Source organism: Aethalodelphis obliquidens, unplaced genomic scaffold (assembly GCF_003676395.1).
Source record: "Aethalodelphis obliquidens isolate GAN/ISIS:26980383/991018 unplaced genomic scaffold, ASM367639v1 scaffold44, whole genome shotgun sequence".
Classification (NCBI taxonomy): Eukaryota; Metazoa; Chordata; class Mammalia; order Artiodactyla; family Delphinidae; genus Aethalodelphis; species Aethalodelphis obliquidens.
Genome location: NW_020837988.1, coordinates 298,560 through 312,051, shown reverse-complemented (window position 1 = coordinate 312,051; position 13,492 = coordinate 298,560). Strand labels below are relative to the sequence as shown.

At 51.4% G+C, this 13,492-nt stretch overlaps 1 protein-coding gene across 1 annotated transcript in view; it reads left to right on the top strand.

The window, feature by feature from the left end:
• CACNG1 (calcium voltage-gated channel auxiliary subunit gamma 1) overlaps positions 1-1,325 on the top strand; it is an 11,067-nt gene extending 9,742 nt beyond the window's left edge. Inside the window, exons 3-4 of the mRNA XM_027080423.1 lie at positions 527-664; positions 1,099-1,325. Of these exons, the coding sequence (XP_026936224.1) occupies positions 527-664; positions 1,099-1,325 (365 nt within the window). The remainder of the gene's footprint in view (positions 1-526; positions 665-1,098) is intronic.
• Positions 1,326-13,492: the final 12,167 nt, after the last annotated feature.

Here is a 13,492-nt window from a genome sequence, read left to right as displayed (position 1 = left end):
CACACGCATGCACACGCATGCACACGCATGCACACGCATGCGCACATATGCACCGGCGCACACACACGCACACGCGCAGATCCTCTTGGGCACTGAGCTCTGCAACAAGCCACACTCCGTCATCCGTCCAGAGGCTGCTTGCCAGTCCCAGGACAGACCACGCCAGCCTGGGTGCCACCTTCTGCCCTGACACTCGGAGGAAGGTTTCTGCTCCAGAAAGGTCTCCAGCCGCAGATCTCACGCTTCCTTCCGAGGCCTCTGCCCCTGGAGGGAGGAACTTCAGTTTGGTGTCTGACCTGCGAGAAGGAATTAGGTCGTGTGCACATCCTGGTCCCACCCCTTAGCCACTGTGCGACTCTGAAGGAGTGATTTAATCTCTCGGATCTCAGTTTCCTCACCTGGGAAAAGGGAATAGTAGAATGTGGTACTCACTTACCTGGCTGCAGGCACAGCCAGTGGTGACGAAAGGTGCAGGGGATGAGGCCCCTCTGAGGTCCCGGCATCCCTGCCCCCTTGTGTGCCACAGAGTATAGCATCTCGGCCGCGGCCATCGCCGTCTTCAGCCTGGGCTTCACCATCGCGGGAACCATCTGCGTGCTCCTGTCCTTTGGGAAGAAGCGCGACTACCTGCTGAGGCCAGCGTCCATGTTCTTCGCCTTTGCGGGTAGGACGGGGGCTCCTGTCCGGGTGCTGGGTCTGGGGGGATGCTTCGACCCCGTTCTCATGCCTACCTGGGGCCTGGGTGTGGACAGATTCCCAGGTTCCACCCAGGGGCAAGCTTGCCCAGGGCTTCCGCCAGGGCCGGTGGGCCAGGAGGGGGCAGATCTCGGCAATCTGTCCATTTCTTACCAAGACAATCCTCAAGGCGGGGAGGATGCTAATTACTAACAAAAATTTAAATTAACTTTAAAATAGTGCTAAGGAAAGAAGGGACGAAAGGGCGCACTTCTGCAGCTTCCCGATCGGGACCTCGGTCTCGGGGCCGTTTCATGCCCCCGCCTCTCCCCCGGCGGGGTCTCCACCTTGAAGCCCACGCGGAAGCCCCAGCTGACGCGGGGCGGGGGGCGCCCGGGGCCCTGAGTCCAGCTCTGCCCCCAGGTCTCTGCATCTTCGTCTCGGTGGAGGTCACACGGCAGTCGGTGAAGCGCATGGTCGACAGCGAGGACACCGTCTGGATCAAGTACTATTACTCCTGGTCCTTCGCCTGCGCCTGCGCGGCCTTCGGCCTCCTCTTCCTCGGCGGCCTGGCTCTCCTGCTCTTCTCCCTGCCGCGGATGCCCCAGAACCCCTGGGAGTCCTGCATGGACGCCGACCCCGAGCACTAGCCCTCCTGGGCCCCTGTCCCCAAGGAAGCCGAGCCCAGCCCAGAACGTTTGAGGAGGCGGGAGCGTTACTTCTCCCCGTTCCCACCTGCCCCTTCCCCCGCAGCACAGCTGCTCGCCCTGTCTGAGCACTTCTCTGGGTGGTGAAGCCCGCAAGTGGCGGTGGCCCAGACCTGCCCCGTGCAGGTGGAAGGCAGGTGCACAGGCGCCTGGAGAGGCCCGACCTCCCGCTGGAGTGCCCGGCTGTCCTCGATAAGCCCACCAACTGTCCTCTGTGGGCCGTCTACCTGTTCTGGGCGTCCAGCTGTGCGAATGGCCAGACCCTCTTTCCTTCCTGGTGACCCGAACAACCCCTCCTTGGCTTCTGGGAGACCCAACAAGCAGTTTTTAACTGGTTAGACTCTGTGGCTTGAAATAAAACCTCTTCAAAATCTTGCTTTTTCCTTGGCCTTGCGAAGAAATTGTTGGGTTCCTGACCACAGCCCAGGGGCCCCTTGACCCAGCAGGGGAAGTGAAGGCATAGCCCCCGGGGATGTTGAGGACTTTTGTGGGGATGAGAGGGACAGAGGGTCTGCTTAGCAGCAAGACTTAGAGGTTCTGAATTACAGTTGGTAACTCTGGGCCCTGGGGTTGTCTTTGGGAGAAACCAGAGGCGGTCTGACTAGCCAAGGGCGTTAAAAATACAGAGGGTTATTTCCAGAGCTCCCAGCACGCTAGGCATCCCAGTGCTAACACGGCACTCCAGCCGCACAGCTGCAAGGGTCTGATTTCAGACACTGGCTTTTTGTTGCAATGAACATCAGGAAGGAGGGCTTAGCAGCTAGACACATAGGGCCACTGGAGTTTCATAATTTACACCCTTGCGCCTTCAAACCTCACCGTACTTGGCCAGCCCTCAGAGATGGTAAGTCAGACACGGTGTGCAGAGAGGACCCCTCTGCCCTTTACCTTCACCATGCACCAGGGGTCCACGTCAACACCTTTCTTGCAGAGAAGGGGCAGCAAACCACCGGCCGTGGGTCAACTGGGGCCCGTTGCCTGCTAAGAATGGTTTCTATAGTTTTAAATAGTCAAGAAAAATCGAAAGAAGAAAAAGATTTTGTGATGTGAAAATTTCATGAAATGCAAATTTCAGTGTCCATAAGCAAGGTTTTATCAGAACTGCCAAAGATAAACAAGGCCACAGTTAAAGTGGTCAGGACAGATTTTAATCAGTAAGGCACTGCTGCAGCAGGAAGAGTCTGGGATGAATTGAACCAACTGTGTGCACAGAGGTGACCGGGAGGTTTAAAGGGTGAGCGAGGGAGGGGTGAGGAGGGCCGCACAGAGTCAGAGAAGCCAAAGGTCGCGAAGGGCTGGAAGGGGCTGGGCGAACTGGAGATGATCGAAGTTAGGCGCTGACCCGCTAACAGAGGCTCGGAGACGAGGGCCCTGTCCTCGGGTGTTGGCTGGAACAAACAGCAAACTCTTCAGGCAACCTTGAATTTTCTCAGGCAGACACTTCAAGGGGGGCTGGGGTCATCCTAGGGGTGCGGCCTTGAGCTGTTAGAAACTGTGTTAGTGTCTGTTCGCATCGTTCTAGGCCAAGGTGGCATGGAGAGGAGGGCTGGGATTGGCCTGGCTGGAATCTGGTCCAGGAGCGAGTCCACCAAGACACAGCCACACCCCTCCGATGGCTAATTCCCGCTTCCAGGCCGGGTTAAGACTGGCCTGCCACGTCAGGCCAGTAACTGAAGTAACTACTCTCACCAGCCAGCTTATTAACCCCTAACTGTTCGCATCTGTAAACTGAGAGGAAAGCAACTCGATCGTTCTGCTGAGAACAATTTAGAAGGGAGGAGCCGGAGGCTGGGGCGTCTGGGTAGCGACCATGGTGGGGCTGGTGAAGATCGCCCTCTGACATCTCAGGGCTCCGGGCTGCGCTTGGAGGGGCCGACAGAGCCCAGCCCAGCCTGCTTTTGAGTCAGGGAACGTGCACATGCCCGTGCGTGGCTGTGAAGCTGAAAGGGTCAAGGAGAGCAGGGGTGACATCAGAGGGTGGGCGCTGCCGAGAAGGGCGGGTGGCGGGCAAGGCCCAGAGGAGGCTGCTTGGTCCTGCAGCCAAGGGCGGGACGCGTCCCGAGGATACACAGGTAGAGCCTGAGGGCCACTTGCTCCGGATGAGCGGCTAGGAGATCAGCGTCCACGCCAGCCTGGGAGTTGGGGCCACGGTTTTGTGAGTAAGAAGGGTGCTGTCGTCCCACAAACTCCATTTTGGAGTCCAGTATTATTGTTTTTATTGTTATTATTACTTTTAGGGGAATTAGACTGGTGTGCGTTTTGTATTTCCACCTACATAGCTGTATTTTTAGCAGCCAAAATCACTCCGAGTGGAATATCCACTGAATATTCCGCTCCATCGCAGAATACATTGGTTTCCCAGCGTCTAGCTCTTTCGAGAGACATGTAAGCAGGCCTGGAACTGCTCTGCTCCAGCCGGGCGGCACACAGCCGCGTCTGCTCCAGCTTCTGCTGTGGGAAGAAGACAGCTCGACAGAGCCCAGCGCTGAAAAACAAAGAGATCAACGAAACCACTGAGGGAAGACGTCTTTTTGTCTCCAGTCCGCTCACCGATGCTCGCGGGAAGGACGTTGTGATGGGTGGGGCTCAGGATTCGGGGCGGCCCCGGGCTTCACCGCAGCGCTCGGCCAGGGGCCTGCCGACGGGCCCGCAGCAGGACACCGCGCCACTGGCTCTGAGGCGGGCAGTTAGCAGCCAAGCGGGACGGGCACAAACGGAAAAATCATCCAACCCTGAGGTTCCATAACGCTCTCACGTTCTCAGCTTTCTAAAATTCATCAGATCCCCTGAGGTAAGGGAGCCAGGACGAGCAACTCAGTCCAGATAAATAATATTGAAGTGTGAGACGTTTTAAGAAATGTGGTGAAACAGACACAACATAAAATCTACCATCGGAATTATTTTTAAGTGCCCGGCTCAGTCATGTTACATGTGCGGCCAGTTCCCATGACTCTTTCCATCTCCCAAACAGAGACTCTGTCCCCTTCAACAACTCCCCGCCCATCCCGACCACCATCTACGTTCTGTTTCTCTGAATTTGACTACTCTGGTGCCTCATAGGAGTGGAATCATACACTATTTGCTCTTCTGTGTGTCTTATTTCACCTAGCGTAGTGTCCTCAGGGTTCATCCACGTCATAGCCTGCGTCAGATTTCATTCCTCTTTAAGCCTGAACAACACTTCACTGTACGGATACGTCAGGTTCGTTTACGCATTCATGCCTCAGTGGACGCTTGGGCTGCTTCCACCTCTTGGCTACTGTGAATAATGCTGCTATGAACGTGGATGTACAAATACGTCTTTGGGAGCTTGCTTTACGTTCTTTTGGGTAGGTGATGTGTGATTTTTTAAAATCAAAATTATGGCAAAGTATCCAGGATGAAGACGGCGTCAAAATCTTAAATAGAGGCTGGATCCATGTTCCTGATTCTTCCTCTTTATCCCTCTCCTGTGGCCACTGTACAGAAGAAAAGACCGAAGACCTGAGAAGGACTTGCTTCCCAAGATCTGGTTAACTGGCGCCAGAACCGGAATGAGAACAAGGCTGACGGTTTCCCACCTGTGTAACCAGGGTCCTGTCCGGTCCTCACTTAGCCTCTGCCCAGGTATCTAGGAGGTCCGAGACACACGGCATCCTCTCCTTGGCTAACACATAATGGGGTCTGCCCTGGTGGTTTGGTCCTTATTAATCCCTCCTTGGGATTGAACATTTCAATTCCGTTACCACTATTTTTCCTGACCGCCCCAAAAAAGAGGGGTTTTAATCACATCCTACTGCAGTATTTCCCCTGCTGGTGTGACTTGTCCATTTTGATCAAATATTTTATTTACCAATTCATTTCTAATTTATACCCTGCCTGCTTTCAGAAAAGATCTGAAGTGGAGACAAGGTATGAATGAATGCACGACGTGGAACCGATTAAGCCGCGGGGCTGCAGCTGCCGTGGCCTCCTTCAGCCCCCGCTTCACAGCCTCACTCAGTAGCAGCCACTGAGGCCGCAAGTTAACGGCCACCCCGGCCATCCCTCCCGCCTGGCGAAGAAAGTTCCTTAAGGTAATTGCCATTACAAGGAGTGATGCTTTGTCTTCTTCTGCCTTTGCTCCTGACAAGTTTCCGGCCTGAATGTGAAAGCCCTGACCTCCTGGAAACGCTCGTTGATCCCTGCCCACGACCGGCCCTCGTAGCCCCAGGGATAAACGGAGTTCGGGGGATTGGTCTGCAAGCACAGTCTGAGCGTTCTCACCCCTGAGTTTGAAGAGCTCACCCCAAGTCACTGATTTAAACAGCTAACACCCTCCCGCCCGGTCCTGCCAGGCTGAGGCAGTCGGATGAAGCTAACAAAATAGGGACACAGTCTACCGAGAAACGTCCAGGAGGCAGGGAGGCGGCAGCGTATGATCCTCTCCATTTAAGGTGGAGGAAAGACGAACGGGGCTGTGTCCCATCTGAACCGACCAGGGCGCTGAGCCAGGGTCTCCTGGACTCAGGTGTCCCCTCAGTCGCCCTCATCTCGAGGCCCTACTATGCGCTGCCTGTACATAGTAGGGGCTGTGGTAGGATGAATCCAGACTAGGGCCGCTGTCAACCTGCTCTGGGCCTCAGTCCCTCACTTGTGAACATTAACAAACTCCTGCGAGACCAGAGCACGTGTTAGACTAACTCATCGTTACGCTCCCTCCAGTTCTGCGGTTCTCTGTGTCTATTAATACCAGGAGATGCACAAAGTGGTCCCATACCTCGGGAAACATAAATCTCACATTTTAAAATTCGCCATGAAACACACATGAAATGGTAAGACGGCCTTTGACCTGGCTGAGCGCTTGACATGTGTTCTCTCTCCTAAGCCTTGCAACAGCCGCGTGTTCGCTTTTATTCCCATTCAACAGATGAACAAACTGAGACTCAGCAAGGCTGAGTAGCCAACCTGGAGGCACACAGCAGAGGAAGGAAGGAGAGCCAGGCTCCTGTCTGCTTCCTTCCAGAAGCTGAGCTGTTAGCTGTCTTGCTGGCTAAGATGGGTCAGTCTTGCCGGGTCCCCGTTTTCTGGAGAGACCAAGGGATCCCGGCGGTTCCCTGTGAGCTGTGCAGATATTGGACTCCAGTTTGTTCTGACTGGAACAAAACCCACCGTGGACTCGCCTGTGTTACGTGCGTCATCCTGGTGTGTATATTAAAGACCTTCGAAGGGTTGAAACGCGTGCTGTAATTTTCTCCCGAGGAGGCCTTCAAACAAGTTTCCTTGGCCATTTCTCTGCGCACATTTCAACTTCTTGTCTGTGTCTCATGGATTAGGAGTGTCAGTTCTGCATTGGTCTTTGGAAAATTCCGGCCTGTGCGTGTCTGCTCAGACACGATGGTGCGGGCACATATACTACTGTTTATCTGTATAAATCACAATGTTTGCTCACCTTGCCCAACGAAAGCAAGGAAAATAAATTAGTGTTAGAGTTAGATGTCAGACTGCATCTGCCTTCCATAAACTCCATTTTCCAATATTTGTGTTCCTCAAAATATCATCATTGCCCTTACAAATTGATTTTACAAGAAGCTGTTACAGAGTGTGTTTACTAAATAAATTTATAAAAGTAAAAAAATATATTTTGTATATTACATATTTAGGGCTGAGAAATTTAGGTTCTAACATAGGACTTTGTTAGAAAAAAGAACGCTGCTGCTTAAAATTTTTGGAAACCACTGACAATCGTTTAATCACTGCTTCAGTGAAGCAGTCCAGACTTGTCAGAGTTCAAGAAAGAAAGATAGCCTTAAAATAAAGTTTACATTGCTTGTCTCACGGAAGGCCAGGGAGGGTCTCTGAGGGGGAAGTGCTATGATAAAGGCATATGAACAGGGATGCGCGTGAGAGACGGCCAAGGGGCAGAGGCTACAGGCAGGGAAGTAGCTAGAAAGCCTCAGGTAGGGGAGTAAGCGTCCCTTCCTTCAGATCTGCCGCCTGGTCTTTCGTCTCCCGTCAACCGACGAGAGTCTCGAAACCACGATCCTTCTTCACGTCTCGTGTCACCGCCGACTGACTTTGCGTTCACTTCCTGAGCCACGCGCTGATCCCATGGCCCACGCCACGGCACGAGCCCCCCTGAAGGTCACCAGGGACCCCTCCGTCACCTGTGGCGCCCTACGACGCCTTTCTGTAGAGCTTGTACTTCGGGCCTGTGCGTCCGCTCCCTCCCTAAGATTCCCTGAATTTTCCCTTGTAATTCTGCCACCTGCCCCTTAAAGCTGCATGTTTCCAGGGTTTTTGTCTTTGAACTTCTCAGCTCACAACACAACTCCCGAGAAGTTTCACTCCCTTCCGGGCTGTCGGCCGCCCGGGGCCGCGGTCCCCGCCTGTGTCCAGGCCGCCTCTGTGCCGGCGTCAGTGCTGGTGGGCTGCAGTGCTGCCCGCAGGGACGTGCGTCCTAACCTGCCCTCCCTTGCTTGCCCCCTCGTTTCGACGGCCCTGCATCCCCTCAGCCACCCACGCCGAGAAGCCCTGTGGTTTCTTTGGCTCCCGGGCACGCCTCACAGATTCCACTTCCGAGACGAACCGCAAATCCACGTCTTGTTGCCCCGCTGCCGCGAGGCCCGGCTCTCCTCCCCTCCCCCTGCCGCTCGTGCCCTGAGCACTGGCCTCCCCGGAGGATGTGGTTTCCCAGACATGCTGAGCCGGCTGACGTCTCTCCCACAGGGTGTCCATCACGTAAGCAAATGCACACTCACTGCGCGTGTCCGGTTCCTATTCTGAGACCACCCGCTGTCCTCGTCTGTGGCTCCCTCACCGCAGCTCCCACGTCTCTGCCTTTGATTGTCCAGCTTCCCTCTTGGAAGGACCCTTGTGGTAACACTGGGCCCATCCAATAACCCAGGCTAAGCTCCCGTCTCAAGATCCTTATGGCTGAATCACGTCTGCCGAGTCCCTTTTTCCATATAAAGTACCAGGTCCCAGGGGTTTGGCTGTGGACATCTTCGGGAGCCGTTACCCTGTCTACCCCACTAGATACAACACTGTGTGCGAAGCACTGTGCTAAACCAGGACATGACCTGGTCCTGGACAAAAACCGGGGATGGGCCCTCGGGAGCTGAGAGTTCAATCGTGGGTGACTTGAAAGTAAGGCGTAAGTGCTATGCGATGTAGGTGGGCTCCTCGGCCGCATGTGGCCCGCCCCCTTTCTGAAGTTGCCAGAGTCACCTTATTCCCCAGGACCCAGCTTGGACATCACGAGGTGACACATCCTCCAACCACTCCGTGCAAAACCTGTGCTTTCTTCCTTCTCGTGCCCTTAACACTGTGCTCACACCCCCAGTTCTGACCCGGTCTGTGTGGCTCCCTGTGCCTGCCTGCCTTGCTGGATTATATTTTCCTCTGAACCATCCGGCAGCTAGAACCTTCCCCAGCCCAGTCACACGCTCTGCACAGCGTACGGCATACAGCGCCCTCGGGATGTGTTGGTACATCAGACGAGTGCGTGAACTAGAAAAGGGCCGGGAGGAGTGCGTGCAAAGAGGCTACAAAGAAGCATCAGGACGTGCAGCAAGAAGGCCTCTAGAGCTCATTCGGGATCTGCTCCCCTGGCCTCAGGGGCCCCATGCTCGGCCTGAGCCCCTGTATTCCCTACAGCGGCGCGCGCAGCTGCGTATCCCTGGGTGAGACGGTCTTCTGAGCTGGAGCACGTCAGCCCTTAAGAACGGACGGGTTTCTGCCATACACCTGGAACTAACACAATACTGTAAATCAACTGTATTGCAGTTAAAAAGAAAAAAAGGAACAGACGACTTTCCACAAGGGCTTTGCTGGATGATTCAAAATTACCTTTAATGACACCAGATCACAGATTTTTTTTCAAAATAGTGTCTCTTCCACCCTGTTAACAGAACCAACCCAGTAGGAATGATCTGGGTCTTAGAAGGCCTCTAGAGCCACAGGGAGATTTGATTCCTCAGGTAAAGCCTGTTTACTTACACACCTGCCAACAGTTCCCTGTTGCTTTGGTCCCAGGTCACCACTCCCTTTAAGCCCAGTCACCAGGTTAAGAGGACCGAATCCTCACAACTTTCTCTTCCAAGAGGAGCACCCACTCGCTCAGCCGCGAGCGCCCACTTCTCTTTAGCTTTGTAAAAACACGTGCACGTCTGGGTTCCAAAGAGACAGAAGACCTGACAGCAGGTGGGCTTGACGAGCAGGCCCAGAGCAAGCCATCCACTCCCCGGACTCCAGGCCCTTCCCTTTTGGTCGCCACTCACAGCAGGAGGGCTTGTCAGCTGAGGCCTCCGATTGCATTTCTGTTCAATTCGTGAGCAAAGGGCACTGAACCACATTCTCCTCTGTTTCCCTCTGCAGCGGAGCCCAGAGTGGGAGCCACGCCCACTTTCCAGAGCTCTCCGATGGTTCACCCCATCGTCTAACTAGCGCCCTTTCTTCTCAGGAATTAGCCGTGCAGTTTCCCGAAACGATGGTTCAAATCAATTTGCAGAGCATCTGTTTTAATGAGCTAAGAATGGGGTAACACCGCAGACTTTGCAACTGCAGCTCCTCTTCAATCTAATTATCTCCTTCTGTGGATATAAAGTCAACCAGAGGCTCAGACAAAGGGGAATTTCATCACTTTCCCAGAAGTCTGCACGTAGGAATATGCCTACTGACGGGACACGCTGAAGGAGGCAGCATCCACCAGAACTGGCGTCACAAGGCGAAGCTGTCAAGCCGAGGCTTCCAGCAGCGACACCTGGTGGTGCCGACGCTTTGCCGTCGCTCAGAGAGCACAGGGGAGCGGGCGGGGACGCGACTGCACGGGACAGCCCACTCCTGCGCCCCAGGCCAGCACTCCCGCCCACGGTTATCGTCCGGCCACACCACAGTGGCAAAGGGCATCCATGAGAAGGGGAGAGTGTCCTGAAGTTCTTCTGTCAATCAAACCCTCTGAGCCAGTTCAACAGGCATTCGAGGGCCTGCTCTGTAAAAACTACAGAGCCAGTACTGTAGGTCTTGGGGTCTTAGGACAAGATCTCTGTCACCCAGAAGCTCACAAACTCCTAACTCTAATATAAAAACTGTGATAACATAGATATAAGCCCATTAAGGAGGCACAGAGGATGAGGGAACTAATTCCAACTGACCTGGGGGGTCTGAGCGCTGAAGGGCGTGCTCCAAACAAAGTAGAGAAGCAAGAAGGTCAGGGTTCATCCAGGCGAGGAACGGCAAGTTGTCTGATTTAGGGGACTGTGTGAAGTGCTCAGGAATAAGACACGGGGGTGTCTCCAAAGTGCAGCTAAGAAATTTAGGGTGCGATGGGCAACCACCGAGGGCTTCTCGGGAAGAGTGGCACCATCGGATCCGTTTCGGAAGGTAACTCGGGCTGCAGTTGGTAGGATGAGCTGGAACTGCGGCTATGCAATCAAGATGGGGTCTTCACGTCCGAAGAGAGGATTTCCATCCATTTGGGAAGTGGTTCGTTAGGACAGTACCACGGTGTGAACCAAGTGGCAGAGCCCATTACAGACCCAGGGCTCTTCAGCTCCAATACCACAGCGGCATCAGAATGTTCCAGTTTAACCGAGCTGAGTGCAAGTAAGTCTCCATTCCAGCACCCCCTCCACGAGGCCAACTTTCCATTCTCACGCTTGACCTGCACTCCATACAGTTCCCGCCTTGCCGTTTTGATGAAATTACATTTTCCCAATAACTTTCACACTAATATCATTCTCAGAAAAATGCTTCAAAGGCTTCAAATAATGCATAGGAATGAACACCTGAAACAGTCTTGTTTGCGTTTTCCCACTGATGACGGGGGCTTTGTTTACTTCCTGTCGGGCGGATGGCAGCCCAGGGAGTCCTCCAAAGCCATTCGATTTATCTGTAAAGAAGTGTGTTTCTTTCCAAAATCCAGAGATGATTTATGTTGTATCAGATCAAGTCAAAGAAAGCAAGATACCTAGCTTGAAAACTAATCCACCGCAATGAGTAAGAATTAGAAATTGTCCTTATGAAAGGCTGACTGCCCTATCTTCTTACATTTGCACACTTTAAGCACAGAATATTCAAGTTAGATTTATGGTGCCACATTAATGGGGTGTTAAAAATAAAAGAGCCAGGGCACACAAAGCATCCGTTGACCTGCTAATGCTTCTCAAAATCGTATCAGGGCAGATGCAAAGAATTATTTCCCCAACAAAAACAAGACCCTGGCTCAGGGCAATTTCCTGCACAGCGGGCATCTGGGGGGGGAGGGGCAGGGGTGGGGAGGGAGCAGTGCATGCCACGCACCCCTGTGAAATGTGTTATTATACCTTCATAATATATTGATACCAAGTAGGTTTACAAGTTCTGAAATGAATTCTGGGCTCCACAAGCCCAGCATCAACAAGTGACTTGTTAACACTAATTCACGATCACTGTTTTTAATTCCTAAGAACCACGTTGAATGACAATTTGAAAAGGGCTCATTTTCTCACTGATCACTGATGATCTCTAAACTTTCAGGTAACACTTGGAGCCTTTAGGCCTTTGCTTCTGCTGAAGTTCAGAGACACAAGTAAAGTTGCAAATTTCTGGAAACTATAGAGTCACAATTTTGCAAATCAATGTTGAGCTCTGTTACTTTAGCTGGTTTTACTGATTAATATCATGAATAAAATCAAAGTGCTGTGCTTAACTTCTGTCAGACCTTTGCTCTTAAAAGGAAGCAGAGGATTGTGGTTCACACATAACAAACAGATCTCCAAATTATTAAAAAGGCATTTTATTATAAATACATTTTAGTTGTAGCAGTAAAATACATTTTGTGTTACCATGAATCTTTTAAAACAAAAGAACTTCACTGAGACAATGGTCACAATGTAGGAATTAGAGACCTCCAAATTGAAAACTTGTTCTAAGGAACCAAAGCGACTAAAGTAATTCTAAAACTAAGTTAAAAAAGAAAATGACAAAAAAGGAAGAAAATAAAAACCCTAGAGAGTGGCTTTGGGGTTATTTTATGGTACAAAGTCATTTTTACTTTTAAGCATAAACTCTTTAGGTATTAGAACTCTCAGATGAGGTATCATTAACTGCAAAGAAAAAAATAATAATTTTGTTATAATTTTGCCAGAAATTATGATTATTAGATGGCTGTACAACTGGTACTTTTAAGAGATGGAAACTGATCAGTTTTATGTAACCTTCCTTTAGGAGGCTTTTGCCCAAATAAGACCCAGTATGAATTTGCCACGTGATTGTATGAAGTTAGCTGAACACGTTTAGATAAGAACTGTATTCTTGAAGCATTAAAAAAACAAAAACAAAAACAAAACCTGTGTCACTAATGACAGAACCCTTTAATAAGATGCAAAACCCATTACCTTTATAATTGAGAGGAGAGGTATTTTAATCACTGGATTTACCTAGGATACAACTACTACACTTAACCAGTACCTTCATGGGTTTCAAAGAATCAGGTGGGATGACTGGCACAGAAAGCGGATACAGTACAATGTCATACACACGGGTTTACAGGAAGTAGGCATGGTCTGGACATGTAAAAATCCAAGACTCCTGCTCTGTTTGGGGGGGGGGGCTGAGAAACATTCAGGTGTAACTGACACGTCAGCACTTCATCCTGGACAAAAGAGCCCTCTGAGCAGCTGAAAGACACAGAGGTCTTCACTTCCAAGGCATCGTGCAAAGAGTAAATAAACTGAAGCTCCCTATGAGCTGGAACTGGATAAAGTAACCTGTGCTGAACATACAAACAATCCCACCAGAGGTTATCTTGCCTTTCAAGGAGGAAGTACTGTGTTTTAAGAATTCCAAAGCTGTGTGTTCTATGATGCTTATCATACGGTCTACATCTAAGTCATTCTATAATCTATTACCTTAAAAATAATTTCTTCTCTTTCTAGGGTCTCGGTAAATTCAAAGCCAAACAAAAAACCAGAGGCAGAGCCCAATACCCCTCAAGCTGCACTCCAGGGGGAATATTAACACCCAAAGACCTGTAGGTTTATTATACTGTAGGCAGCTTCTTTCTCAAAAATAACTTGCTCATACATGTGCACCTATGGTTTATGAATAACTCATGCTGTGTAGGTGGTAGATTCCTCTAGACTTTTTTTTGCAAACATATATAGATTTTT